We start from the raw sequence: 27,641 nt of genomic DNA, 5'->3' as shown, positions 1-27,641 counted from the left end.
CCCCCGTAGCAGATCTATACAGGTGGAGCTGGGGAAGGTGGAGGGCTTCTGAAGACGCTGCAACTGCTACAGCAAGCACTAGCTGAGTATTTGAATGTTGAGCAGCGAGCTCATTGGCTGCTGATGTGAAAAAGGGCGCCAAATTATATATTTAGCTCCGCCCACTCCTTTTGCATGGTGCTCGGTTCCTTTTTTTACTCACAGAAAACAAAAATAATACACTAATCTTGCTTAAAATGTTGAAAGTATGTAATAAATAATATGTATAATAAATAATAATGTAATGAAATAGTCTACTCAGCTATTCACAGTAAAATAAAACTTTACCAGGGGTGCACAACACTTTTGCATGTTGTCACCGTGATAAGCTGGATTATTAAGGGCCAAACACATGGTTTTTAAAAATGCACACACTTCTTTAAAAATGATCTGAAGTGATCTCGGACTGACTAGAGTTGTTTAGCTTTAGCTCCTCTTGGCAAACAGAAAACTGTGAGGAAACATTTATTACAAAGATGATGATTAATAATTTTCAAATAGTATATTAAATAAAATATAAGGAATCCGCATACTACAACATTAATTTAAAAGCAAGCACAGGCTCACAATCTCAGCAGTTCATTAACTCAATATGTTATATTTCATTAGTTCAGTATTTGTTTTTGGTTTGCATTAACCTCCGGGACTCTGATGAAATCTGAGAAATGTTCTGGGTTTGTTTGCATGCGTGAGACAAGCAGAATAACACTGTTAAAGGAAAACATCTCCGTCCAGCCTCTGAATATTGTACTTATTTTCATCTTCTGGTAATACATTACAGACATAATTCTTGTAAGGTGGCGTTTGTCCCATATAAACGTTTAGTTTTAGTCTGCTTAAAAACTGCTGTGTGAAAATATTAAACTACCAATGAATTCACTGGCATAAAGCCTAAATTGCATAATAATAATAATATTAATGGAGATGTCTATTACAAGTTATTAATTTCATTACTACAAAAGGCAATTTTTAATAATAGTCTACATAAAAAACGTGTGAATATTTATTCTGTGGAGCCTCGCTGGACGACGTGTATTTAAATATTAATTTCATCTAATAAAATGATCCTGTCACTTATATTTCATGAGGAAACAGCGTCTGCCCAGGACTTTTATTTTGATTTGTATTGACGCCATAATGCTGCGCCAGTGAGAGCTGTGTGGAATTGAACCCATCAGTATTTAATGTGTTTAAATCGATTATTTTCCACAGCGTATTGCAGATTAAGGTGGAGTGTTGGATGTAATGTTTTATGTGAATGGTGCAACATAAATGATGTGTAAAGCGCATCTACACGAGTTGCAGAAAGACTTACTTTGTGTTTTATATTTCCAGTTCATTATTCTCATCATCTTAAACATGAGATCTGCGTGACACATGATAAACATGGAGTTTATTAAAGAAGAAAGTGAAGAAATAAGAATCCCAGACCCATGCAAAGCGAAAGATGAAGATACTGAGAAAAAAATAGGTGGGTTTCCATTCTCATTACAGTTTTTCCTATAAAGAAAATAATATTTTTGAAAATGTTTACAGTCATATAAACTGACATTAGATGAGTCATATGAGTGCCTAATTAAAGCTGCTCAATGTGATGATGTATTTCCCATTAAAATGTTTAATCAGGATGGAACATATTTAAGAGATCGTCCCTTGTATTTTTTTTTAAGTGAAATGTTTCATTAATGCATTGCATTTTAATTAAACCAATTAGATTTAGTCAACTAAAATATTATGATATTTAGTTGACTAAAATTAAAACAATTCAGATGACTAACTAAATGGATTTTTAATCAAAAGACTAAAACTAAATCAAAATTTGCTAGGTGTTAACACCTAGACTTAAACAATTATGTGAACAAGTGAATTGTAAATAATATTAAAATAGGAAGATGCGTGCAATAATTACGTGCAATAACACAAATAAACAGAACACAATTTTTTTCAGATATGTCTAGCTATATATGTCTAGCTTCTGCTAAACGCTGCATTTATTTGATCAAAAATACAGAAAAAGCAGTAATGTGAAATATTAATACAATTTAAAACAACCGTTTTCTATTTTAATATATTGTAAACTGTAATTTATTTCTGTGATCAAAGCTGAATCATGATCTTCAGAAATCATAATAATATGCTGATTTATTATCTTTGTTGGAAATGTTGTCACTTTTTATCCGTTTAACACATCCTTGCTAAATAGACATATTTTCTTTCAAAAGAAAAATAAAGAAAACAAAATTTACTTACCCGAAACTTTTTGAACTGTAGTGTATGTTGTTACAAAATATTTATTTTGTTAAGTAAATGCTGTTCTTTTTATTATTCATTTACTGGTAATAATGGTAATTTCATGTCATTTTTATTTGAAAAGTGTTTGTTATTTCCAGCAGGTGGCAGAAATCGTCCACTAAAGCATGGCACATTTTCCATGTTATCTTTATGAATAAAAATGAGAAATGTAAATTTCCTTTAAACTTAATTTTAATGCACGACTCTGAAGTAAAAAAAATAGGTGTTTAAAACATTACATGCAAAAATAAAATAAAATAATTGTTTCTTTGTAAGAGTTGGTTTCTGTGTGCAACATTAAGGTACATCCCGATGCCTGCATGCAAGTGTCGAATTCAGTTCCCTTGAATGGTTTATTGCACTTTTAATAACTTATCAAGCACACTCTTTATTTGCTTATTCACCCATGTTTCTTTATCACTCTAACGTGTCAGTAACTTTAAGCATGCAAGGATGCATTTATGTACCGCAATATAAAATATATAGCAAAACCCTATTGATTAAAACTTGTCGTAATGATAAATATCGTCATATTGCCTAGCCCTAATCTGCACCTCCCCTAAAGAGTTTGAACTTTGAAAACCCCTACTTTAGTGTGCCACCTATCCTCTGTTCTTAAAGAGGTAGTTCATCCAAAAATTAAAATTAAAAATCATTAACTCAATCATTATAAATCATTAACTCACCAACATGTCATTCCGTGTCATATCTGAAAATAAATATCTGAAAGAAAGCTGAGATTTTTGTCTCTCCATTAAAAGGCAAAATTTACACTTCAAAATGTTTATAGAGCAATTATAGATGTAATCTATATGAATCGAGCTGTCACAAGACACAATCATTTTATACAGTAAACAAATTTAATTTAGTAAACTCAAATAAACTCAATCAAACTTTCTTGTCATGAGAACCTCATTGGTTCTTGCAGAAACTCGAACATGCTTGTGCGACGCACGAGAACAAACCTCATTGATTCTTGCAGAAACTCGAACATGCTTGTGCGACGCACGAGAGCAAACCTCATTGGTTCTTGCAGAAACTCGAACATGCTTGTGCGACGCACGAGAACAAACCTCATTGGTTCTTGGGTAGCTCAAATGTCCTTGTGTGACACATGAGAACAACATTAACAGAATTACAGAATCAATCTGTAGTTGTTTAATATCTGTTGCTTTGTGGCCTTAAAATGGGCATCTATTTTTGTGTTTCACCTTTCTATTTTGAATTGATTTTTGACAGTTTAATATGTTTATTTTAGACCTGATGCTGCAGAAAGATGAAAGCCAAGAAGCGAATGAAGTGGAGGAGAAACACCATGATTTCACCAGTGGAGAAAAATCCTTTAGTTGCACAGAGACAGAAAATAATTGCTCAGAAAAAAGAACTCAGAAAACGAGATCTAAAAGTTCTTTCACTTGCCATAAATGTGGAAAGAGTTTCTCACGTGAAAGACACTTTCGTAGCCACATGAGAATTCATACTGACGAGATCCCATTTACCTGCCAACAGTGCGGAAAAAGTTTCCAGAGTGAAGGACACCTTCGTATCCACACAAGAACTCACACTGGAGAGCGACCGTTCATTTGCCCTCAGTGTGGAAAGTCTTTCTCACACAAAGGAAATCTTAAGTGTCACATACGACTTCACACCGGAGAGACGCCTTACACGTGTCTTCAGTGTGGAAAAAGTTTCGCTCAACAAAGACAGCTGAAAAGTCATTTGCAACTTTATTGTGGAGACGTACTGAAGTGTTCGGAGTGTGGCAAGAGGTTTGCAGACAAGATCAACTTCTTCAACCATCTGCGCATTCACCCTGCAGAAAGGCTGTTTAACTGCGATCACTGTAGTAAAAAGTTTCTTTTTCAGTCTCACTTAGAGATACACATGAGAAGTCACACTGATGAGAGAACTTATTTGTGTTCTTTGTGCGGAAAGGGTTTTAAATGGCTCGGCAATTTGAAATCACACCAGAAAATGCATGCTGGTGTGAATGCCTGTGCCAGAGCGAGCTACTTGAAACCGCAGCAACAAATCCATACTGGAGAAAAAACAGACAAGGATTCAAAGAGCACAGAGACTTACACTTCCTCGGAAACTTCAGAAACACAAGAACGGGCGCCTGCTGGAGAGGAGCTATACAGCTGCTCTTCATGTGGGATGAATTTCAGCACATCAATTTTTCTATTGGCTCATAATAAAAGGCACTGTCAGAAGTAGCCAAAATAAATGTAAATGGTGTAAAATTACTTTTTTTTTTCTCCCATTAAACAGTACTTTGATGCAAATTCTGCATAGAAAGCTTAAAAGAGGTCAATAAACTTGTATGGCTTTGCAATACCACAATGTTTGAAGGGATGTTTTTTGTTCATGTTGGATTGTGGACTAGCATGAAATTAATATGGCAAGGTTAGTTACGTTGCACATCTCATACACATTAGTGACAGACATTCAAAAGAATGTAAAAACTTTTTAAATCATTTAAGAACAAACAAAAGAAAAAGAAATGCATTCATCAAACACTAAACAGCATATAAATCAAAAGCCTAACGTTACCGAATGAAATGTCGACCCCGGAAGTAGTTTAGGACTGTGAGGCTTTTCTGAATCCCATCAGGACATAGTTTTTGACAAAAACATGACTTTCTCAGCTTTTTGTTCAAAATGTTGCATTTTTATGAAACTTAGCCACGTCTAAGTGTTGATAAAAAAGAATGCTTGAAGCTAGAATAAAACAGTTTGTTTGTTTAAAAGCAGAAGCTCTGTTCTTTCTTTTGATGTATTGCATGTTCAGATGTTCGTACAACAAAGTATTCTGGGGGCCGTGAAATTTTTGTGAAAATGATTAAAAATGTTGGCGGTGGCTGGCAACGTAAAAAAAAATAAAAAAATGCTGACAGGGAGTTTGTGGTTTTGATAAAATTGATCTTTTGTTTAAACATTAGTGTGTATTTTATTTTATTGTAGGTACCTATTGTATCCGTTTGTTTTCTTCTTCTTCCGCTCTTGGGTCTATGGCAGCCCATAGAACCTCTTTCAGGAAAGTTATGAAATTTGGCACACAACTTTAACCATAATTCAACATTAACCATAGCAAGTTTGGAGTCTCTAACTCAAACCCTCTAGCACCACCAACAGTTCAAATTTGCACTCATGTTTATGCCAATTACTTTTGAACCATAAAGTTTAGAAGCAAAATTACCTTTTTCATCTGATTCTTTGGCTCATGTCGAGCTGAACGCATACCAAAATTTTAATTGCTACAAGTCAAGATTTTTTGCAATTCTGAATTATTTTTTAACTCGTCCTAGACGGTTTGTCTGATTTTCACCAAAATTGGCTCAGACCATCTTTAGACCATGCTGACAAAAAGATATGGAATTCAAGTTGAGTCAAATCGTTGTCGAATAACACGCGAACAAATTCTACGAAGAACACACCAAAATGGACGTGAGGCTATATCTCTGCAAAGCTTTAGCATGTTCAAACCAAACTTGGTGTGTGTTATAACAACCATGGCCTGAGGGTACATGCACAATTTCAGCGCAGCACCACCTAGTGGTCAGGATATATGAAAAATGGCTTTTTGCTTATAACTTCTAAATGGTTTGGCCAAAAATCACAAGATTGGTCTCTTTAGATTTGGTGCAGAATACAGAGTCAAACAATAACCAATTTAGATTTTTGTCATAAATTGGCATATTTTACTAACACATTAACGTATCATCAGAAAACTTGGCATGTGTCATTGGCTCCATGCCCTGGAGGTACTCAAAAAGTTTCAGGGCCGTGCCACCTAGTGGTGAAATTCACCTTATGGATTTCATGTCCATAGTTGAAATGGATTTCGTTTACAGTGTCAACAAATTTGTTGGCATGATGCCAAACTGCATCTGAGGCCGCATCTCTGCAAATCTTTGACATATTCACACCAGACTTTGTGTGTGCCATTGTCACCTCACACTGAACACACCACATCAATTTGATAACAGCGCCACCTATTGTTCAAAAGTGATAAACCTTTAAATCATATTACTAGTGGTTGTATTTATGATTTTTCAGCCATTTTGACTTAAATCATCTTAAAATGTCTTTAATTACTCATTGCTGCAGTTGGTCTGGTGCTCCCTGCCATGCTTAGCTCCTCGTTTTGCCTCTGTTGTGCTTGGCTCCGTAATTGCTGATTGCAGCTATATTTTATTTTGTTCTCATTATCCAAGTTGACAACAGTCGTTTTGCATTTGGTAGTTTGTGGAACAGACATAGTCTCTATGTTAAAGTAACTAGATGATACAGTCACTGTGTGTTGTAATTTATATAAACTACAAGCAGACGGTTAGTTAAGCCAGTCTGTCTGCTTCCTGACACGGGCCCTGGTTAGTCAATTACTAACTCTACAAAGAATATGACATCTCTTTTTAGCAGGTCTACCCTAAAACTCAGCCAATTATCTATGAATCCTATTCTATTCTGTGGACACCACTTAGACAACCAGCCATTCAGTGACGGCAATCTACTTTATTCACTGGCATGCAAAAATATGGGTACCCTGATCCAAATTTCTGTCACTGTGCATAACTAAGCAATTGAAACATGACCTGACTTCCAAAAGGCATAAATTTAAAGACGACAAATTTCTAAATATTGTAAGAAAGATTTTTATTTTCATATTTTACAGTTTTAAAAAAAAAAAAAAAAAAAAAGGAAAAAGACCTGAAGCAAAACTTTGGGCACCGTACATGGTCAGTACTAAGTAACTGCTTGTAAATGCTTTTCAAGTCTTTAAATTCTTATTTTAGTGATTTTCAGCCATTCTTCCTGTCTGAAAAAATCAGATTATTGAATACAATGCATTCCCCTATCTACCAGTGAAATATTATTCTGCATCCTTTTATCTCAAAATAAATTTCTGCACCTTTTTTATCTCAAAACATACCTTTGCTCATTTCAGCCAAAGTGTTGTGTTCACCTCTACAGAACTTGTTTCCAAAATGCTTGTTTAGATGTTTATTTGCAAACTTTAGACACTGAATTTTGTGTTGAGGACACAGGAACATTTTTCGTCTCGTGTCTCTTCCGTTAAGGCCGAACAGTGAAAGACGACTCCAGAGTCTGCTACATCTTCCTGAAGGTCTTTTGAAGTCAAACAAGGTTTTGATTTGCCTTTCTCGTAAAATCCTATGAGCAATTCCCTCTGACAGTTGTCTAGATGTTCCAGACCAAAACCTCAACCTAACAAGCTAATTAAGGTTTAAAATCTTGGTAAAAGTTATCTGAGAAATCTAATCTCTTGGGGTGTCTAAGTTTTTCATAGTGGTTGGTTCCTCTTTTACTCTAAAATTGCACAAAACCAAAATAATAAACTAATCTTGCTTAAAATGTTACATTTATGCCTTTTGGAGTTAATTTCCTAATCTACTCAACTATTCACAGTACAATCTTCATATATATATATATACCAGGGGTGCCCAAACTATTGCATGTCACTGTATCTCATAATCACTAAGATTAGCAGGAAGAGAGCCAGACAAGATACTTTGATGCCGTAAGTCAGTGACGTGGTGCTGTTGCTAGCTGGACAAACTTATACCGACATAAGTTAAAACTTTACATTTTACAAACCCAGTTGTCTTGAAACATCCAAGTAAAATGATTATTCATCGGCAAAACTTAAACTTGTATAGAAAACTTGATAATCAATTTCCTTATAGCCAGAAACATCACAGTAAAAAATAATCTTATACTAACAGAAATATTACATGTCTAGTAGAAAGCAAGAAACAAGGATACTGAAATTTGATGCCAGAAATGTTGTGTATAAATATAAGTGTAATAACAGAAATAAAAGGAGATTCTTTCTCCTCCCCAGCAATAGTGTACCAAACAATTGTTACTGTTGTTAATACTCCTAACTCATAATACCTAACTCAAATATGCAGTGCAACTAGACAAAAACAATCTTTGTCTATATTATAGTAGTGCCTTATGACTAAATAGTCGACCTTGTAAAATATCAATGTTGCCTCAATGTAACACTTGACAATTGTGACAACTTAAAAAACCTTTTCTCACAATATAAGTGTTCAAAAAACAGAAACATTTCCAACAAAGGTTGACAGGTGACTAATCCAAATTTATCACCCAAGAATCTTGTCTTTAGTGCAACCGCAGGCTTAACACAATCTCAAAGCGCATTGACTGACATCAGCAGAAGGTTTTTAAGTAATAAAGTTTAAGTCTTAATTTCAGGGATTTGTGTCCAAGGCAGGGGCTCTGTCACGCTTGTTCTGTGGTCTGTTGTCAACCTAGCAGCTAGCTGTTGAGTGTACTTTGTTGTACACTCGATATTGTGGTACATTATAGGACTAAATAGGTATACTCAATTTCCACTATGCTTTCAGACACCACTACAAATAGCTGTATCTGGAAAGATTCTGAAGGAAGATGTTATTTTTGGTAAAGCAAGATTCCATAAATTATTAAATTAAGGGGAGCCAATGACTGTCGCGCACAAATATCACACACACATTTTACTTTAAAGGTTAGATTTTTCAGAATACCTTTAATGAAAATTGAAAATAAAGCACAGCCAAGTCATTTTTTACACCATGTGTTGCTCGTTTAAAGGGATAGTTCACCCAAAAATGAAAATTCGGTCATTAATTACTCACCCTCATGTCGTTCCAAACCTTTAAGACCTTCGTTCATCTTCAGAACACAAGATATATTTTGATGAAATCTGAGCGCTTTCGGACCCTCCATAGACAGCAACACAACTACCGAGCTAAACTCTGCAGGAAAGTGGATCTCGCGAGCCAGGTTTGAGGATCACTGCTATAGAGTATACTGGCAGTGAACGGAGTCACACAGACCAAAACAAAAACAGAGATTCCAACACGAAACACACATTTCAAAGTAACTGGCTGTAGCACTGTTTTTCAGAGAAACAAGTATGTGAATTAGCATGTTTCCTAAATATCTGCGAACATATCATTAGGGCTGGGACAATAAATCGATGCACCGCGATTCGTGGATCGATTCTGAGATTTTCGGAATGTCATTAATTACTCACCCTCATGTCGTTCCAAACCTTTAAGACCTTCGTTCATCTTCAGAACACAAGATATATTTTGATGAAATCTGAGCGCTTTCGGACCCTCCATAGACAGCAACACAACTACCACGTTAAAGGCCCAGAAAGGTATCAAGGACATCATTAAAATAGTCTGTGACACCAGTGGTTCAACCGTAGTGTTATAAAGTTTGCAGAATTCATGGATCTGTGTGAACGGGGATTGTTTTGACAATGTTGTTGTTCGTTTTAAGTACATCGTTTTCGTGCAAACATACCCAAAGTCCTTGGAAATGGAAACAAACCAAACTAAAGCCTAAATACATCTTACTGCAAGTGTAAATAAAACAAATATTGTTGCAGGAACCCAACTCTTGCTCATGTATTTTGTTATTAAAAGAAACTGTAATTGTTGTTAAGTTTAATAAAAGGAATTTAATGCAAAGAAAAATGCGTAAGCCAGTATTATCTACAAAGCTTTTCATACACAATGGTAATGTGCATTGCTTCAAAGCTTTACAGAAAATACTGAAGAAATATCTACCATAGGTAACCATTGAGCAGTTCCATTTAGAGCCATCTTAATATACTCGTTATCATACCCACAGTGAGCAAGCCGAAAGCAAGTTCTTCAAAAGGTGATTTCATAACCTAGTTTCTCCCAAGGTTATGTAAGGGGTTTCTTTCTACACTGAGGGCATATTTAAAGGTACAGTATGTAATATTGATAGCTAGCGGCTGAAATGGGTACTGCTGTCTAAATATAAAATATCGTTTCTCCCGACCCTCTCCTCCTCAAACCTGATGCTCACGCGGGTTGTCCGATTGAAGACACGAAACAGTAATGAATTGACAATGGAAGGCGACGAGCCTTACACTGTAAACTGATGAGTTGATTTATCCACGTTTTAATATGCCTGTGGTCTTAGAGGGTTTTAGTTTGATGCCGAGGACAGATAGAATCTGCGATCTCTGACCCAGTTCGTTTGCTGGCTTCTCTGGCTGCAATTCCCTGTGTTTTCTGCCAGCTGGCAACCCGGGGTGTGGAAATACTATAGAATTCGGCTGAGTAATGTAAGTGTTTAAATTAGGGCTGCACGAAAAATCGCATGCGATATTTAACGCGCATCTTGTCAGAAAGCCGGTTCTGCTGCGCAAAAAATCGCGCGAATATGAACGTGGTTTTGCGCAGCTCGTCAGTGAACAACGGCTCTGTGTAGTTAATGCTGCTCAATGTGAAAGCACGCACGTGATGGAGATTTACCGCTGATTACAGAACCAGCTTTCTGACAAGATGCGCGTTAAATATCGCATGCGATTTATCGTGCAGCCCTAGTTTAAATGTACTTGCATATCGGCTTTTATGATGCGAGATTAATGTAAACACAGCCCACTGTGAACATCCTTGTAATTCGCTTCAACCTTTTCGAACTTTATGAATGATTATTTTAGGTTCAAGTGGTGCGTGTGTAAGGATCTGGAAGCAAGCAGAATTCGGCAATTTCTAAAGCACGCAGTGCCATCTGCTGTTAAAAACTAAGCTCAGAATCGATTCGAGAGAGAATCGCGATGCCTTCGGAAAACCTCAGAATCGATGCAGAATCATTTCGCGATGCATTGATTTAGTCCCCGCCCTACATATTATGGTATTGTTATGCTTTAGTACCTACAGCGCCTTTAAGGACTCTCTTCAAAGTGAGTTTCTACATGACTCTGAAGGATTGCTTGACGACTGAAACTCTTTTCACACAAAGGACACGTGTAAGGCTTCTCTCCAGAGAGAATTCTTATCGGACTCTCAACGTCTACATTATTTGTACATTTCTTCTCACTTAGGTGGCATGCGAAAACTTCCTCCTCATTGTGAGTTCTCGTGTGCCACGTAAGGCTTCCTTTATGTGTGAAACGCTTTCCACACTGTTGGCACGCGTAAGGCTTCTCTCCGGTGTGGATTCTCAGGTGATCATTAAGGTGTCCTCTATGAAGGAAACTCTTTCCACAGTGAGGGCATGTGAACTGATTCTCGTCAGGATGCATTCTCGTGCGACGCTTAAGAGTTTCTTCAGGGTGAGTTCTCATGTGCCAGGAGAGGCTTGCTTGATGTGTGAAACACTTTCCACAGTGAGTGCATGTAAAAGGCTTCTCTCCGGTGTGAATCCTTAAGTGATCGTTAAGATGTCCTCTATGAATAAACCTCTTTCCACACTGAGGACACACAAATGGTTTCTCTCCGGTGTGAATCCTTAAGTGAACATGAAAGTATCCTTTATGACTGAAACTCCTTCCACAGTGAGGGCATGTGAATGGTTTCTCTCCAGTGTGAACTCTTAAGTGATCATTAAGGTGTCCTTTATGAAGGAAACTCTTTCCACAGTGAGTGCATGTGAACGGATTCTCGTCAGGATGCATTCTCGTGCGACGCTTAAGAGTTTCTTCAGGGTGAGTTCTCATGTGCCAGGAGAGGCTTGCTTGATGTGTGAAACACTTTCCACAGTGAGTGCATGTAAAAGGCTTCTCTCCGGTGTGAATCCTTAAGTGATCGTTAAGATGTCCTCTATGAATAAACCTCTTTCCACACTGAGGACACACAAATGGTTTCTCTCCGGTGTGAATCCTTAAGTGAACATGAAAGTATGCTTTATGACTGAAACTCTTTCCACAGTGAGGGCATGTGAACGGTTTTTCGCCAGTGTGAACTCTTAAGTGATCATTAAGGTGTCCTTTATGAAGGAAACTCTTTCCACAGTGAGTGCATGTGAACGGATTCTCGTCAGGATGCATTCTCGTGCGACGCTTAAGAGTTTCTTCAGGGTGAGTTCTCATGTGCCAGGAGAGGCTTGCTTGATGTGTGAAACACTTTCCACAGTGAGTGCATGTAAAAGGCTTCTCTCCGGTGTGAATCCTTAAGTGATCGTTAAGATGTCCTCTATGAATAAACCTCTTTCCACACTGAGGACACACGAAGGGCTTTGCTCCAGTGTGACTCCTCGTGTGAATATTAAGGTGTCCTTTATGATTGAAGCTCTTTTCACATTGGTGGCACGGGAAAGGCCTCTCTCCAGAGTGAGTTTTTACATGATTCTGAAGAGTTAGTTTGCTAGTGAAACTCATTCCACACTCATAACACGAGAAAAGCTTCTCTCCAGCGTGGGTTTTCATGTGACACTTGAGGTTTTCCTTATTTGTGAAACTCTTTCCACACTGAAGGCAAGTTAACGGTCTCTCTTCAGAGTGAACTTTTTTGTGAACATTAAGGCGTCCTTTATGTGTGAAACTCTTTCCGCATTGATGGCATGTGAAAGGTCTCTTTCTGGTATGACTTTTAATGGGATCTTTAAGGCGTCCTGTTTGTGAAAGATTTTCAGACTGATAATCAATTAAAGGTTTTTCTTCAGCTATCAAATTTTCAGGTGTCTGGAAATAGTGGTTGTCCTCAACTTCATTCAGTTCTTGCCTCTCCTCTTTCACTTCTATCAGGTCTACAATTAACGATAAATTGACAAAAATCAGAAAGGGGAAATTAAAAAATGTCAAAAAGTCAAGCCCAAATTAAAAATAGATATCAAAACACATCAAGTAACTTTTGTTTTTTTGTTTTTTTTAATGGGATGTTTAATGTGTTAAAAGTTAAACACTACTGATACTATTGTCATTTTAAATACATTATCAAAATGGTATTTTTTTTCTGTCAAATCAGTAATATGGACAATAAGTCAAATCACAACATTTAATAAACTTGCCAAAAAATTTAATAAATGTTTTAAAATGTATTCCTTTAACTAAACTGTTGTTTTTATAAATTGATTTGATTACCACTGTTTTTGAAGGTAAATTTGTATTTGTAAGCCACTAGAAAAAATGATATACTGTGAAAATGACAGAATCTCAGAATTAGTATGCTTCATAAATTAAAATATGAATGAAAAATCTCATATCACTTAATAATAATAATATTATTATTAATTTTGTTAATCAATATTTTTTTTATTATTATTATTAATTTAAGAGGTAATATATACACTGTTGAAATAGGCTATGAATATTTAAACTAGGGCTGAGCGATATATCGAGTTTGAACGATATCGATATATTTTTTATAAGCAATATAGTACGAGGCAATATTGTTTATATTGATGCGAGCGCATCTGCAAAAAAAGCAGAGGACGCAGAGTGAGCTGCTGCGGGGAAAGTGCACAATTCAATTTGTCCTAAACATGAGACATGCTTTATATTAAGGGCTTTAAAATCACTGGTAAGATATAGTTAACACGTATAGTTTAAAGCGGCTCGCCCCGTCAGATGCTCTGACAGACAGCCTTGCGCAGTTTAATGTGTTTGGTGTGCTGTTTTCCTCAGTGCATAACTTAGACTTCACTGGTATATTCTCCTTCTGTAAATGTTAGAAAGTCATGGAAATATTTCTATTTTGCTGTCAGGAGTGCATGAGCCTTCTGCATGCGATTCTCCGCTAAACTTCACAGACTTCAGTGAACGAGCACAGACGGAGCGCAGTAATTGTGAAAATATACGTTTTCCTAAAATATTTGTACTTGCACAATAAATGTGCCATATGTAGAATTTTAAACCTACAAGTAAGTGTATTTTTATAATAGCACTAACCATAAAGTGACTGTACTGGGGTAATCAAAATAGCCTTGTTTTATTTATTTTTTTTAGTGAATAGAATTTTTGTTTAGTAAAATGCATTATTTTTGTTTTTAGACTGTAATCTTACAATGTTAGAATGCAATGTGATTTTAACCGTTTTTTGCACTTAATATATAGCATTGCCTACATGGTTACAATCACTTTGTTTATTTTACTGCCTTTAATATGAACATTGTGTCATTGGACAACATTGGGCAGGACATATATATATATATATATATATATATATATAGAAAGCATAGAAAATACAGATATACATCGCAAAAAACTGAGATTTTTTTTTTTTTGCCATATCATCCAACCCTAATTTAAACACATATACATATATATATATATATATATATATTGTTACTGTATTCCAAATAACCTGCAGATATATGCATTTACTGTGTTTCCTTTCAATTTACCTTTGGTGCATTAAACAAAGTAGTTTGCTCTTTTCTGGCCTAAGACACATTATGAGAAGTAATAAGCAAATTTAATGGAATTGTTTTGAATACCAACCTATTAGTTCCTCAGTTTCTTCATCTTTCACTCTGCGGGGCTCTGGATCAGTCCAGTCTTCAGGCTCGTCTTTAATAAACTCCATGACATGAAGATTTCTCTTCTACTTTTCTCGAAGAGTTCTGCGTCACGTTTAAGACGACTGGAATAGTTAATAGAAAGAAATAGAGAGCAAAGTTAATCAACTTCAAACCGTACTGAACGTTTTACACACCTTAAACTCTGAACGGCTCGAAACAAAACCCTCTCCTCTGTCGAATAACAGCAGAGGGAGGAGTCCCGGCGCCGGCGTCATGACGTCACAGCTGTTCCGCGGGGCAAAATAAAAGACCTCCGGCTAAAGTATCGACTCTAAACGAACTGCACTTTCTGTAAAGAAAATCTTAAGTCGGTTGATCCTCTTTTTTTTATGTTCAGATTTTTTTTTTTTTTTACTGAACCTGCTATTACATTATTAAATGTATTTGTTACTTTTTCCATTGTAATTATACACGTTTCAAATGCAATTATTTTATTTGCAAAATGTTTAGAGTATACCTGTAATTAAAAGAACTTAATAGGTAGCCAGTGCAGAGACTGTAAAATTGGGGTAATATGATCATATTTTCTTGACCTGGTAAGGACTCTAGCCGCTGCATTTTGGACTACCTGTAGCTTGTTTATTGAAGATGCAGGACAACCACCTAGCAGTGCATTACAATAGTCCAGTCTAGAGGTCATGAATGCATGAACTAGCTTTTCTGCATCAGAAACAGGTAACATGTTTCGTAGCTTGGCAATGTTTCTAAGATGGAAGAATGCTGTTTTTGTAACATGGGAAATATGATTTTCAAAAGGCAAGTTGCTATCTAATATAACACCCGGATTTTTGACTGTAGAGGAAGTAACCGTACATTCGTCTAGTTGCAAATTGTAATCCACGAGATTCTGTGTACTGTCTTTTGGTCCAATAAGTAATATCTCTGTCTTATCCGAGTTTAATAGGAGAAAATTATTGGTCATCCAATCTTTTACATTTTTAACACATTCTGTTAGCTTAGATAATTTAGAAGTTTCATCTGGTCTTGTTGAGATATATAGTTGAGTATCATCAGCATAACAGTGGAAACTAATCCCGTATTTTCTAATAATATTACCCAGGGGCAACATGTATATCGAAAATAGCAGAGGACCTAGGACAGATCCTTGTGGCACTCCATACTTTACTGGCATTAATTGAGATGACTCCCCATTTAAATAAAGTGATAACAGTCGAACAGGTAGGATCTAAACCATTTTAAAGCCTGCCCTTGAATACCCGTATAGTTTTGTAATTGATCTATGAGTATGTCATGATCTATAGTGTCGAACGCAGCACTAAGGTCAATTAAAACTAGTAATGAGATGCAGCCTTGGTCTGACGCAAGAAGCAAGTCATTTGTAATTTTAACAAGTGCAGTTTTTGTGCTATGATTGTTCCTGAAACCTGACTGAAATTCAAGATATCTTTTTTTTTTCTTTTGCAGGAAGAAACAATTGAGCAGACACAACTTTTTCTAACATTTTAAACATAAACGGAAGATTTTAAATGGGTCTGTAATTTGCCAGTTCACTAGGATCTAGTTGTGTTTTTCCACGAAATTCTAAAAACTTCCAAGTTAGTTTTTTTGTCCATTTGCGCTCAAGATTGCAAGTTTCTTTCTTGAGAGAATGGGTATTGCTGTTGTACCATGGTGCTAACCTTTTTTAATTTGACGGTGACAACAACTTCTTCTAATCTATGAGAGAGGATATAGTGCCCATATTGCTAGTTTTTTCATCTAGTTCATGTGCATTTATGGGTACACATAGCAGTTGCGACAAATCAGGCAGGTTATTTGTGAATCTATCTTTAGTGGTTGGAACAATACCCGGATGATAATGTGGAGCGATGTAGTTAATATCAGTAATAGTTTATTAAGTCTGTAAACGCAAGTGCTAACACATCATTTGTATTATCAACATGAATGTTAAAGTCTCCGACAATTAGCGCTTTGTCAACAGTAACCAATAGGTCTGAGAGGAAAACCGCTAATTCTTTTAGGAAATCTGCAAACGGCCCTGGCGGTCTATACACAGTAGCCAGAGCAAGAGATTTTTCTGCATCTCTGACAGTGTAACATTAAGCAGAAGTATTTTGAATGAGTTAAACCTGTATCCTGTTTTCTGTGTAACATTGAGAATATCACTATATATTGTTGCAACACCGCCGCCACGACCAGTCTGACGGGGCTCATGCTTATAACAGTAGCTTGGTGGAGTAGATCACCATTAGGACTAAAATTACTTAAACCAAACTTCATTTAATGGGATCAACTCCCTGAAATAACACAATCCTAACTCAAGCTGTTGCAGATAACCACTTCTGATTGGATTTGTTTCACTAAAAATGCATCTTAATACCAGGTCCAAATGTAAACAGGGCCAAAGACCAAAAGCAATAAGGACAACAATGGATGGACATCAAACATAAACATATGTTTGTATTGATATGGATTCATGAGTCTGAAATAAAGTGAAAAGTAAAAAGTAAATTTTCTCTGATGGTAAATTATTAAGTATTATAGTGTTTGCCTTTTTAATAAAGGTATAGTTCACCCAAAAATTTAAATTGTGTCATTATTTACTCACCTTCAAGTTGTTCAAAACCTTTATGAGTTTCTTTCTTCTGTTGAACACAAATTGTTGGTAACTAAACTATAGAAGTTTCGTTACAAACATTTTTGGGTGAACTATGCCTTTAATAACAACAAAAAGAAAACGCTATGACACTTTTCATATACCACTAAATTGGACATTTCTGTGTATAAAGGACACAGACAGCAGCAGGTTTATTAGACTGCTGTTAATGGTCTCCCAATTGGTCACAATCATTTAACCGACTGCGTTTACTTGAATACTCGCTAAGATTTTGGCATAAATGGTCAAATACACAGAAAGTTAAGCGCAATAAGAATCAAAAAAGAAAAAAATAACTGAATTCTGTACTCAGTGTGTGAGTACCAGTTTAAGCTCTCTTTCACAGTTTATTGCGCTTGAACGTTTAAAATGACAAGGCTTAAAAACACATGCACAGGGCTCTACAATAAGGACTGCATGATGGGCCAGTCAAGAAAATGTATTATTTGCACGTTTTTAATTCTTGGCAATTCTTTAAAGTCGTGCTCTGCTAGCAAACACACCACAGATTTATTCTGGCAAGAAAAAGAGCAGCCAAAATCTGAGAGGATGGTGGGATATTATTATTTTTATCCTAAAGTAGTGGTGTGAATCTTTTGGTATAGATTTGATTCACGATTCAGTTCAGAATCAATTTTAGCAAATTAAGAATGATTCAGTTAGATTTTATACACACAGTAAAGTCATATACACATAAGAAGGTTTGAGGGTCAGTAAATTATGGGGTAATTTTTGAGTGAACTGCCCCTTTAAGATGTTTTTTTTTTCTTAATTTCTACAGGTTATCTTAAGGGATTTCCATTGTTTTAATTTTAGTTTAACATTATAATACCATGTATATTTTTACTTTTTTTTTTTTATTTAAATCAGAAACCAATCCAATGTAGAGTTCACATTTGAGGCTTAATACTACAGAAAAGCAATAAAAGTTTTTCACTTAGAGTGTTTTCAGCTTATTTTTATATAAAAATATGGCATGCAGTTGCTTTAAACAATGGTATAAACATCATTCAAGATCAATTGTGATAATCTTAATAAATAATCGCAGTTACAATTTCAAGGGAATAATCAACCATTATGATTTTTGTCATAATTGTGCAGCGTTGGTCGTGTGTGAACAAGACAAACGAATCATTGCAGTATCCCGAAAGGTCTTAAAATCACAAAAAAAACTTGTTTTAATAAAACGACATCTTAAGGTTGTAATATTTTGGCAATTTCTTATTGGCGAAGTAACTACAACGTCATATGTCCATCAAATTAATTACAATTCACAGTGATATTTTAATATGTTCTGATGACCAGAATTTGCAGTATAAAATGTGTAATTAAACGTCAGTCACAAGATGAAATTTCCCTTATGATGAAATCAGAAAATACGGATGATATGTCATCAATATATGAGTGCAAAGTTTGCCATAAAGTTGACTTTGTCTTAAAACATTAATAACTACCGATCGATTTTGCAATTCTGACATTTTTAGTAAGGATTTGCATTAATCATGAATGTAACATTGTCTACTTAAAAGTAAGTGTAAGACTTAAAGCACTTTTTATACTAATAGTATACAATAAGAGTAGCTAGACTATCAAGTCAGTTGGCTAATTATGAAATTATAACATGCTAAGGACTTCGAGGTACAGAATGCCAATGACATAATGTCAAGATTACCTTTATTGTCATTCAGCAATCATACAGGCATACAAGAGAGTCCTATTTCACTAAAGGACTAAAGACATGCAATACAAAAATATTTACAAAGGAGGGAACATATGCTGCCTTCAGACTGTAATAACTACAGCTATTGCAATGTGATTACAAAGAACTGGGTTTCTTTTTCACTCTTAACATTTTTAAAAGAGAAAACTCAAGTATGAGCATCCTTAAGTGCAGCTTGCTTTTTAAATTTGCTGAAAAGCATGGACAAAAGCATTAAAGGGATAGTTCCCCATTAATTAATATTTGCTGTTAATTTACTCACTCAATCCCAGATGTAGGTGACTTTTTCCTTCAGCAGAACAGTAAAGATTTTTAGCTGAAACCGTGGTTTTTGGTGATCCATATAATGCAAGTCCATCACTTTGAGAGTCAAAAACACATCAGGCAACACAAAATTAATCCCATTGACTCCTGACGATACATTGAGGTCTTATGAAGCGAAACGATCAGTCTGTGCAAGAAAATGAACATTATTTACAACATTATTATTACCTGTAATCCAGAGCCTCAGGCAAACTTGGAAGTCTGTTTCTTTTCCATAAACTGGTTCTTTCGGACAGTTTACGTAAACTGATAAATCGGTTATTTGAACCAATTCATTGAAACAATGAATTGGTTCAAATAACCGATTTATCAGTTTACGTAATCGTGCACATCACACAAACGCAGTTATTAAATTAAAGCACCCAATAAGTTCTCGGTTCACGCAAGTCAAGTCACCTTTATTTATATAGCACTTAATACAATACTGATTGTGTCAAAGCAGCTTTACAGTGTCAAACAGAAAAATAATTTGTCAATAATCCAAAAATAAGTAATTTTTCCAGCTAATGTCAGTTCATATCAGTCTTCGGTCTGAGTCGAACGGTTTCCTCAGTTCAGTGACTGCTGAAGGAACTGGATCTGAATCAGTTCATTCATCACAGGATCAGATGCACCAGTGTTTCAGCTCATTTCTAGTCACAGCGACTGTCAGGCGTCTGAAAGTGAGTTCTGATTGAGTAACTTGCTGCTCGAGCCACTAACTGATTCAGACGAATCAGTCCGATTTGGTGAACTTGTTAAACTAGTTCACTAAAAGAACCGGTTCAAAAGAATGATTCGTTCGTGAACTGGACGTCACACTTGAGGCTCTGGAATACAGGTAATAATGCAGTAAATAATGTTCAGTTTCTTCCGCAGACTGATCGTTTCGCTTCATAAGGCCTCAATATATCGCCAGGAGCCATGGATATTAATTTTGTGTTGCCTGATGTGCTTTTTTGACTCTCAGTGACTTGGTAGCCATTGACTTGCACTGTATGAATCACCAAAGGCCACGGTTTCGGCTAAAAATCTTCTTTACTGTTTCACTGAAAAAAGTCGCCTACATCTTGGATGGCCTGAGAGTGAGCAAATTAACAGCATTTAGTTCATTTTTGGGTGAACTATCTCTTTAATTATGGGCGTAAACAAGCATTGCTTGTCAGTTTTTGTACTTTTGAACATGAGGTTTTCAATGTTTTTTTTTTTTAATGCTTTTTGCTCTTCTAAAGCAGCAACAATATGGAATGTTAAATATTTATAATGTCAAAATCACAATGTGTTTTCTTCAGTCTTAGTGGCATACATGGCTTTGTTTGAAGAGCACAAATATCACCATTAGGTTATTTAAAAGCACCGTTTTGGAAGAATTTCTACATTTGGCTACATCTGAATGTCGCACTATTTACTCATTACAGAAGACAAGCTTTGCATTGCTCTACTCTGGATAATGTGAAGCAGTAGATAAATCGATGTGCTGAAAACCCATTTTCCAAAGCGCTTGTCCTACGTAGGATCACAGAGTTGGGTCTCGGGCTGAATGCCAGTCCATCAAGTCCTCCCACATCACTGGCAGCGGCATGGCTTCTCTCCAGTATGCACTTTTGTGTTTTTAGGGTTCTTGAACCAATGATCCCTTCACATGGGTTTCTCCAGCGTGGGTCCGTTGGTGCCGTTTCAAGTATGTCGCTCTGGTAAAAGCCTTACCGCACTCAGAGCACACATGCGATTTCTCACTGGCGTGTATTTTCTGGTGCGATTTTAAATTGCCGAGCAGTTTGAAACTCTCTCCGCAAAAAGAGCATAAGTAGGGTCTCTTGTCCGTATGAAGCTTCAGGTGTGCCTTCAAGCGTGCCGCCAGAATAAACTTTTTCCCGCACTGATCGCAACTAAACGGCCGTTCTTCAGAGTGAATGAGCAAATGCGTTTTGAAAGTGTTGCTCTCTGCAAACCTCTTGCCGCACTCAAAACACTCATGTAATTTCTCTCCAGAATGATATTTCATGTGCATGTTTAGGCTTCTCTGAACTGTGAAGCTCTTGCCGCACTCGTAGCACGTGTAAGGCTTCTCTCCGGTGTGAGTTCTTATGTGCGTCTTAAGGTGTCCTTTACATTTGAAGCTCTTTCCGCACTGAGGACACGTGTAGGGCTTTTCTCCAGTGTGGATTCTCATGTGATCTTTAAGCTGTCCTTTATGTGTGAAGCTCTTTCCGCATTGAGGGCATGTGAACGGCTTCTCTCCGGTGTGACTTCGCATGTGACGCTTGATGTACCCTTTATCTGTGAAGCTCTTTCCGCACTGTTTGCACGTGTAAGGCTTCTCTCCGGAGTGAGTTATGTATGTGGTTCTAAAGGATTACTTTCCGAGCGAAGCTCTTTCCGCACTGATGACAAGTAAACGGCTTCTCTCCGGTGTGGACTCTCATGTGACACTTAAGGTTTTCTTTATTTGTGAAGCTCTTTCCGCACTGAAGGCACGTGAACGGCTTTTCTCCCGTGTGAATTCGCATGTGACACTTGAGGCTTCCTTTACACGTTAAACCATTTCCACACAGATGGCACGCGTAAGGCTTCTCTCCGATGTGAATTTTTATGTGATCCCTAAGGTTTCCTTTATGTGTGAAGGTCTTTTCACACTGAGGGCAGGAGAAAGAATTTTTGGCTTCTGTTGTTTCAGCCGCAGATTCTTCTCCAACTTTAAAATCTTCAGGAGTTTCAATGTAGCGGTTCTCCTTGACGACACTCGGTTCTTGAACTTCCTCTTTCACCTCCATCTGGTCTAAAATTAAAATGTATTAAATAGTCAAAACCAGTTCAAGAAAGTGAAAGAAGAAACACTAAAGTGAAGTCTGTGTATACTGTGATTATAGCACGTGCTCTTCAATTGCACGCACAAATGTGGCGGCGGTGCTGTATTATATTAAAGCACTATACCATATTAAAGCGCAAATGAAACTACGAGCATGCAATGTCGTAGTTATGTCATGAAGTTACCAAAAAGGCGATTAAAGCTGCCTTAAAACTGTGCATGCATCAGATTTAAGATGTCTCTGAAATGCAGTTTGGTTTTCCAAACTGTCCTGGAGCAGCAGCACTGTCTCCCTCATCTAACACCCCCGATTCAACTCCTCAGCTCATTATAGAGACTTTAAGAGCTGAAATGATTCAGAAAAGGTAAAGAGTTATGAGAAACTACGATGCGTGTCAGATCTGTGTCATGTTCAGCAGCGGCAGCTCTTAAAGCAGCCAAAATAACCTCATAACCAGCTGCTTGGATGACTGTTCATCAAAGTAAAAAGAGGAAATCAATCACTTTAGTAGCTTTAGTAGGATTAATCTTTATTTAAATTAGAATTTAGTGTTTGATAACTTCAGTTTCTGTATATTGAACCGTCATGTACCGTGAAACCGGTATAATTTTGAAAAATACCATGATATAAATTTTTGGTCATACCGCCCAGCACTACTTAGAAGTTATTTTTAAAGTCTAATAAATGTTAAAATTGACAGCTCTCAATTATACTGTAATGTTGAATGGCTATAAAAAAACACTATTTCCTAGAGACGTCAGTAGTATTGCTATCAGTGATACTCGCCTTCAGTCATAAAAAAAAAAAAACTTTAAACAAATATAAAAAATATACTGTTTTTATGTTGTTTCTACATTAATATGAAGATTGAATGTGAAATTGCTGCAATATAAAAGTATATTTAAAAACTTTAATGTTAGGTGGGATTCAACGTGATTAATTTCAGAAAATATGTGATTAATTTGTTAAATTTTTTTTTTTTAAATCATTCACATTTTTTAATCAGCGCTAGTTATTTTACATCTTTTATGGCAGGGGTGTTGCCTCAACACACTTGATTAGCTGGTTCATCTCCCAAATGCATAAATGCTAACTTAAACTTACTTTAATGTTCCTCATCATCAGTCATTAAGACTCAGAAATGGACCCCAACCTCTTTGTTCCTCAGTTTCTTCATCTTTCACTTTACACGGCTCTGGATCACTCATGTCCACAACCTCCACTTTAATGAGCTCCATATTCACAACAGTGTTTCATCTGAAGCTCCTGCTTGCCTGGAAACTTTTCTTTGTCACCTTTAAGATGCTAAGTTTGAATGCTCAACAGAATAAAGGGGGCAAGTAAATCCCTCTGTTCCTCATGTGCAACATTACAACATACATTGTGCCGCTAATTACGAGATACAAACTATCAGCACTTCAGACAAAGCTGTACGGTAAAATACTACGTCTAAAATTACCATCGCAAAATTTAAAACACTTACGAACGTTTTGAACCGTTTTATACACCTTAAAGGCTGAAGGGACCAAAACACAAACCTTCCATCAGTCAAATAACAACAAACGAAGAAGTCGCGGCGCAGAATTTATGATGTCACAACGCGACAGCGGTACGGAGTGGCAAAATAAAAGACTTTTAAACTTGCTAAGTCTAATAATCATAATATATATATAATAATTATATATATATATTTTTTTTTTTTTTCCTAATATAGTAGCAGCCTATTCATGTTGTCAAGATGATTGTATATTTACGTATAACCTAAGAATAAAAGACTATGTTCTAGATTTATTACCCAAAAATACTTAGAAAAAAATGTGTGATTTCCAATCAATTATCAAAGTTGTTATTATTCAGGTTTAAATGATTTTATTTTATTTTATTTTTTTAAAACACTTACGAACTTTTGAACCGTTTTATACACCTTAAAGGCTGAAGGGACCAAAACACAAACCTTCCATCAGTCAAATAACAACAAACGAAGAAGTCGCGGCGCAGAATTTATGATGTCACAACGCGACAGCGGTACGGAGAGGCAAAATAAAATACTTTTAAACGTACTATAAGTCTATAAAAATAATAATATAATAATAATACTATATATATTTATAGTAGCCTATTCATGTTGTCAAGCTGATTGTATATTAACGTATAATCTAAGAATAAAAGAGTATGTTCTAGATTTATTATCCAGAAATACTTCGAAAAAAATAATTTATTTTTTGATAAATTATCGAAGTTGTTATTATTCAGGTTTAAATTATTTTATTTTATTTTATTTTACACATCCGCTCTCGGAACTACATGTTCACGTAATAAAAAAAGGGGGCAGTAAATATCAGACGGACGTGCTTCCTGTTTTGAGTCGGGTCGCTTGTTGCTTTCACTCACTCACTCACTCAATCATACACTCACTCATTCACACTAACACACTCACTCACTAACACACACACACACTCACTCACTCTCACTCAATCACACACACTAACACTCACTAACACACACACACACTCACTCATTCACTCAATCACACACGCTAAATATAAAGTTCTGTAAACATCTTTATTAGGTTGTTACAAAAAATATTCCTACATTCTCAGAAAAAGTGGTTCAGAAGCGGTCACTGGGGTTGTATCCTTTCAAAAGATACTAATGCACTGTTAAGGTACTCGTATGCAAGTATAGTGAGCGGTGTGTTATGAGCTGTTCTCTCTCAGTCTCTGGCAGAGTTTGATCTGCGCTCAGTGACGTATGAGATCAAATCAGCTCGATGTCACGAAATGCGTCTCATCAAGCCGCCCCACGACTGCCTCACGTTCACCTTCCGCAGCGAGCAGGAGGCGCAGGAGTGGGCCACCGTCATGATGTCATCGCTCAGAGAGTCATTCACACTAACACTCACTCTCTCACACACACACACACTCACTCACTCACACACACACACTCACTCACACACACACACTCACTCATTCACATTCACACACACACTCACTCACTCATACACTCACTCATTCACACTAACATTCACTCTCTCACACACACACACACTCACTCACTCATTCACACACTCATTCACACTAACACACACGCATGCAGGCTCACTATTCTTCCTTTCATACCATCACATCAGTTCTGTCTGTTTATCTGTCAGTCTGTGTAAACACTGTTTACCCTCCTATAGTCTAGTCTTGTGTAGCTAAATATAAAGTTCTGTAAACATCTTTATTAGGTTGTTACAAAAAATATATTCCTACATTCTCAGAAAAAGTGGTTCAGAAGCGGTCACTGGGGTTGTATCCTTTCAAAAGATACTAATGCACTGTTAAGGTACTCGTATGCAAGTATAGTGAGCGGTGTGTTATGAGCTGTTCTCTCTCAGTCTCTGGCAGAGTTTGATCTGCGCTCAGTGACGTATGAGATCAAATCAGCTCGATGTCACGAAATGCGTCTCATCAAGCCGCCCCACGACTGCCTCACGTTCACCTTCCGCAGCGAGCAGGAGGCGCAGGAGTGGGCCACCGTCATGATGTCATCGCTCAGAGAGTCGCACAGAGGTCAGAGGTCACTGCTACATTCAACCCTACTCTATTATATTTGATACATTAATTTCTAAGGTCTCTAAATGACCGACATGATCAAACTCTGCTGTTAAACCTGTTTCACTCTTATCTACTGCATGCATTCTGTCTCTGATTATAAATTAAATTATCAAATACATGCCAGATATGCTTAGCCTCTCTGCTTGTTTAAAGATCTGCTTCTGATTGTTCATTCACTGTCTCTGTCTTAGTTGCCAACATTTCTCATCCTTCAAATGATGGAGAGCAGAATATGAATTGTGGAGAGAATAACTCTGTCTTGTCGCTGTCTATGAAAGGTTTGTTTTCTAATAGGAGTGTTTAAATGGTTTAGCCATTCTACCATTGTTGTAATCACAAAATAAACTTGATATATATGATAAATGCACACTTTTGTGATGCAGTGCACTTTATTTATTCATGTTTGAGTACTAACAGTGTAGGAGTGACGGACAGTTTCCAGAAAGCTTTTTTTGGTTTGACTGTAAATATTGGTTCTGCATATACAAATAATCAGTACTGGTTATAAAAGAAACTCAATATCAGTCAGTCTCCACTACAAATCTTCTTGTTCTCGTAAGCGTTGTGTGACTGCTTCTCTTCTCTTCTCTTCTGTCTGCTGTAGAGGAGCTGTGTCTAGAGCTTTCTCGAGCGATCGAGGCTGGAGATACTCATGCTGCTGTGCACTACGCCACAGATCTGGCCAAGCAGCAGATCACACTGAGTATCCAACCAGCGCTGCGGGACACAGACGACACGGAGATCAGGTGTGTGTGTGTGTGTGTCTGTGAGTGTCTGTGAGCCTTGATGAGCAGAAGAGACTTCTTTAAAAACATTACAAGTCTTACTGATCCCAAACTTTTGAACAGCAGTGTACATAAAGATGCATTAAAAGCCTGATGGTGACAGATTTCACAGATGTGATTTTTATTTTTATTTTTTTATTTCAGCTTAGCTGTGGTTGTAGAAGATGCGTCGTCTTCCTGCTGTGTCACAGTGAAAGTCCACCCTCACGTGACCGTCGCTTCTCTGAAGCAGCAGGTAGGAAAGGTCGAAGCACATCTTGAAGTCAGATCTGATGTGTTGGATTGATCTGATGGTGTGTTTGTCTCTTGCAGATGTTTGTTGAGTATGGTTTCCACCCCAGCGTGCAGCGCTGGGTCATTGCTCAGTGTCTGTGCTCTGACGGCCGCTCTCTAGCGTCGTATGGCATCTACAGGGACGGCGACACTGCGTTTCTCTATCTCTTGTCTGCTCGTCACGCCTGCCTCAGTCGCCAGCAGCAGGAGAACGGTGTGTCGATGCCGACTGCAGCAGCGCCGCCGAACGCCTCGCTCGGCCCCACACCGGCCCCCAGCGGCCCCGGCAGCCACGACTGGAGAGGCTACAGCACCTTACCTTCCCGCCTTAGCCACAGCAGCACAGGTCCGCTCGGGTCACTCACAGCTGTTTGGCACGGTCCAAAAATGCTTGCTCTAGCGGCCGAAGATGAGTGAATAGAGGACGTTTTACTTGTATAAAAAAATGCAACATTACAATTTTTCCCTTACGACAGTGGAATTATTTAAGTGTCTTTCCTGATATATTCAGGTCATTGTGTCACTCACAGTATCATTACAAGCCAGTCTCTGTCTCTCGTTAAATCAGGCTTCTTTTTATACTAGTACTTATGCTTCTGTTCAAATGTGTGGGGTTGGTGAGATGTTTCTGAAAGAGTCTCTTCTGCTCATCAAGGCTGCATTTATTTGATCAAAAATACAGTAAAAATTGTGAAATATTATTACTATTTAAAATATCTGTTTTCTATGTGAATATATTGTAAACCGTAATTTATTTAAATGATCAAAGCTGAATTTTCAGCATCTTCAGTGTCACGTGATCTTCAGAAATCATTCTAATATGCTGATTTGCTGCTCAAGAAACATTTCTGATTATTATCAATGTTGAAAACAGTTGTGCTG

General features: G+C 36.9%; 3 protein-coding genes and 1 pseudogene across 4 annotated transcripts in view; 2 read left to right on the top strand and 2 right to left on the bottom strand.

Moving 5' to 3' along the window:
* Nucleotides 1–1,172: 1,172 nt before the first annotated feature.
* Nucleotides 1,173–4,850, top strand: LOC107724049 (gastrula zinc finger protein XlCGF8.2DB-like). The gene is made up of 3 exons (XM_016532828.1): nt 1,173–1,267; nt 1,375–1,510; nt 3,590–4,850. The coding sequence occupies exons 2-3, from the start codon at nt 1,417–1,419 to the stop codon at nt 4,546–4,548; spliced, it is 1,053 nt and encodes a 350-aa protein (XP_016388314.1). The 5' UTR covers nt 1,173–1,267; nt 1,375–1,416; the 3' UTR covers nt 4,549–4,850.
* A 6,127-nt stretch (nt 4,851–10,977) lies between these two features.
* On the bottom strand, nt 10,978–14,832 carry LOC107724046 (gastrula zinc finger protein XlCGF57.1-like). Of its 2 annotated transcripts, none has more exons than XM_016532824.1 (3): nt 14,787–14,832; nt 14,573–14,694; nt 10,978–12,879 (listed from the first exon to the last, which is right to left on the bottom strand). In XM_016532824.1, the coding sequence occupies exons 2-3, from the start codon at nt 14,655–14,657 to the stop codon at nt 11,078–11,080; spliced, it is 1,887 nt and encodes a 628-aa protein (XP_016388310.1). In that variant the 5' UTR covers nt 14,658–14,694; nt 14,787–14,832; the 3' UTR covers nt 10,978–11,077. The 2 variants fall into 2 exon arrangements, with proteins under 2 accessions (XP_016388310.1, XP_016388311.1); XM_016532825.1 differs by lacking the exon at nt 14,787–14,832 and having other exon boundaries at nt 10,978–11,966; nt 12,339–12,879; nt 14,573–14,761.
* Nucleotides 14,833–20,377: 5,545 nt separating this feature from the next.
* Nucleotides 20,378–21,973, bottom strand: LOC107724043 (gastrula zinc finger protein XlCGF8.2DB-like; annotated as a pseudogene).
* Nucleotides 21,974–25,131: 3,158 nt separating this feature from the next.
* LOC107724050 (ranBP-type and C3HC4-type zinc finger-containing protein 1-like) overlaps nt 25,132–27,641 on the top strand; it is a 7,811-nt gene continuing 5,301 nt past the window's right edge. Inside the window, exons 1-5 of the mRNA XM_016532829.1 lie at nt 25,132–25,656; nt 25,893–25,979; nt 26,306–26,447; nt 26,631–26,721; nt 26,799–27,105. Coding sequence (XP_016388315.1) covers nt 25,545–25,656; nt 25,893–25,979; nt 26,306–26,447; nt 26,631–26,721; nt 26,799–27,105 — 739 coding nt within the window. The 5' untranslated portion in view covers nt 25,132–25,544. The remainder of the gene's footprint in view (nt 25,657–25,892; nt 25,980–26,305; nt 26,448–26,630; nt 26,722–26,798; nt 27,106–27,641) is intronic.

The sequence above is a fragment of the Sinocyclocheilus rhinocerous genome, unplaced genomic scaffold (assembly GCF_001515625.1).
Source record: "Sinocyclocheilus rhinocerous isolate Xijiao unplaced genomic scaffold, SAMN03320098_v1.1 scaffold3382, whole genome shotgun sequence".
Classification (NCBI taxonomy): Eukaryota; Metazoa; Chordata; class Actinopteri; order Cypriniformes; family Cyprinidae; genus Sinocyclocheilus; species Sinocyclocheilus rhinocerous.
Note: the sequence above shows the minus strand (reverse complement) of the source record. Positions and strands in the feature narration are given on the sequence as shown.

Bases quoted from the DNA above. Each gene is read 5' to 3' on its own strand.
- LOC107724046 (XM_016532824.1), bottom strand. From the start codon at position 14,657: ATGGAGTTTATTAAAGACGAGCCTGAAGACTGGACTGATCCAGAGCCC. The intron at 12,880-14,572 runs GTTGGTATTCAA...CGTTAATTGTAG, and splicing joins AGAAACTGAGGAACTAATAG to ACCTGATAGAAGTGAAAGAG.
- LOC107724049 (XM_016532828.1), top strand. From the start codon at position 1,417: ATGATAAACATGGAGTTTATTAAAGAAGAAAGTGAAGAAATAAGAATC. The intron at 1,511-3,589 runs GTGGGTTTCCAT...TGTTTATTTTAG, and splicing joins AGATACTGAGAAAAAAATAG to ACCTGATGCTGCAGAAAGAT.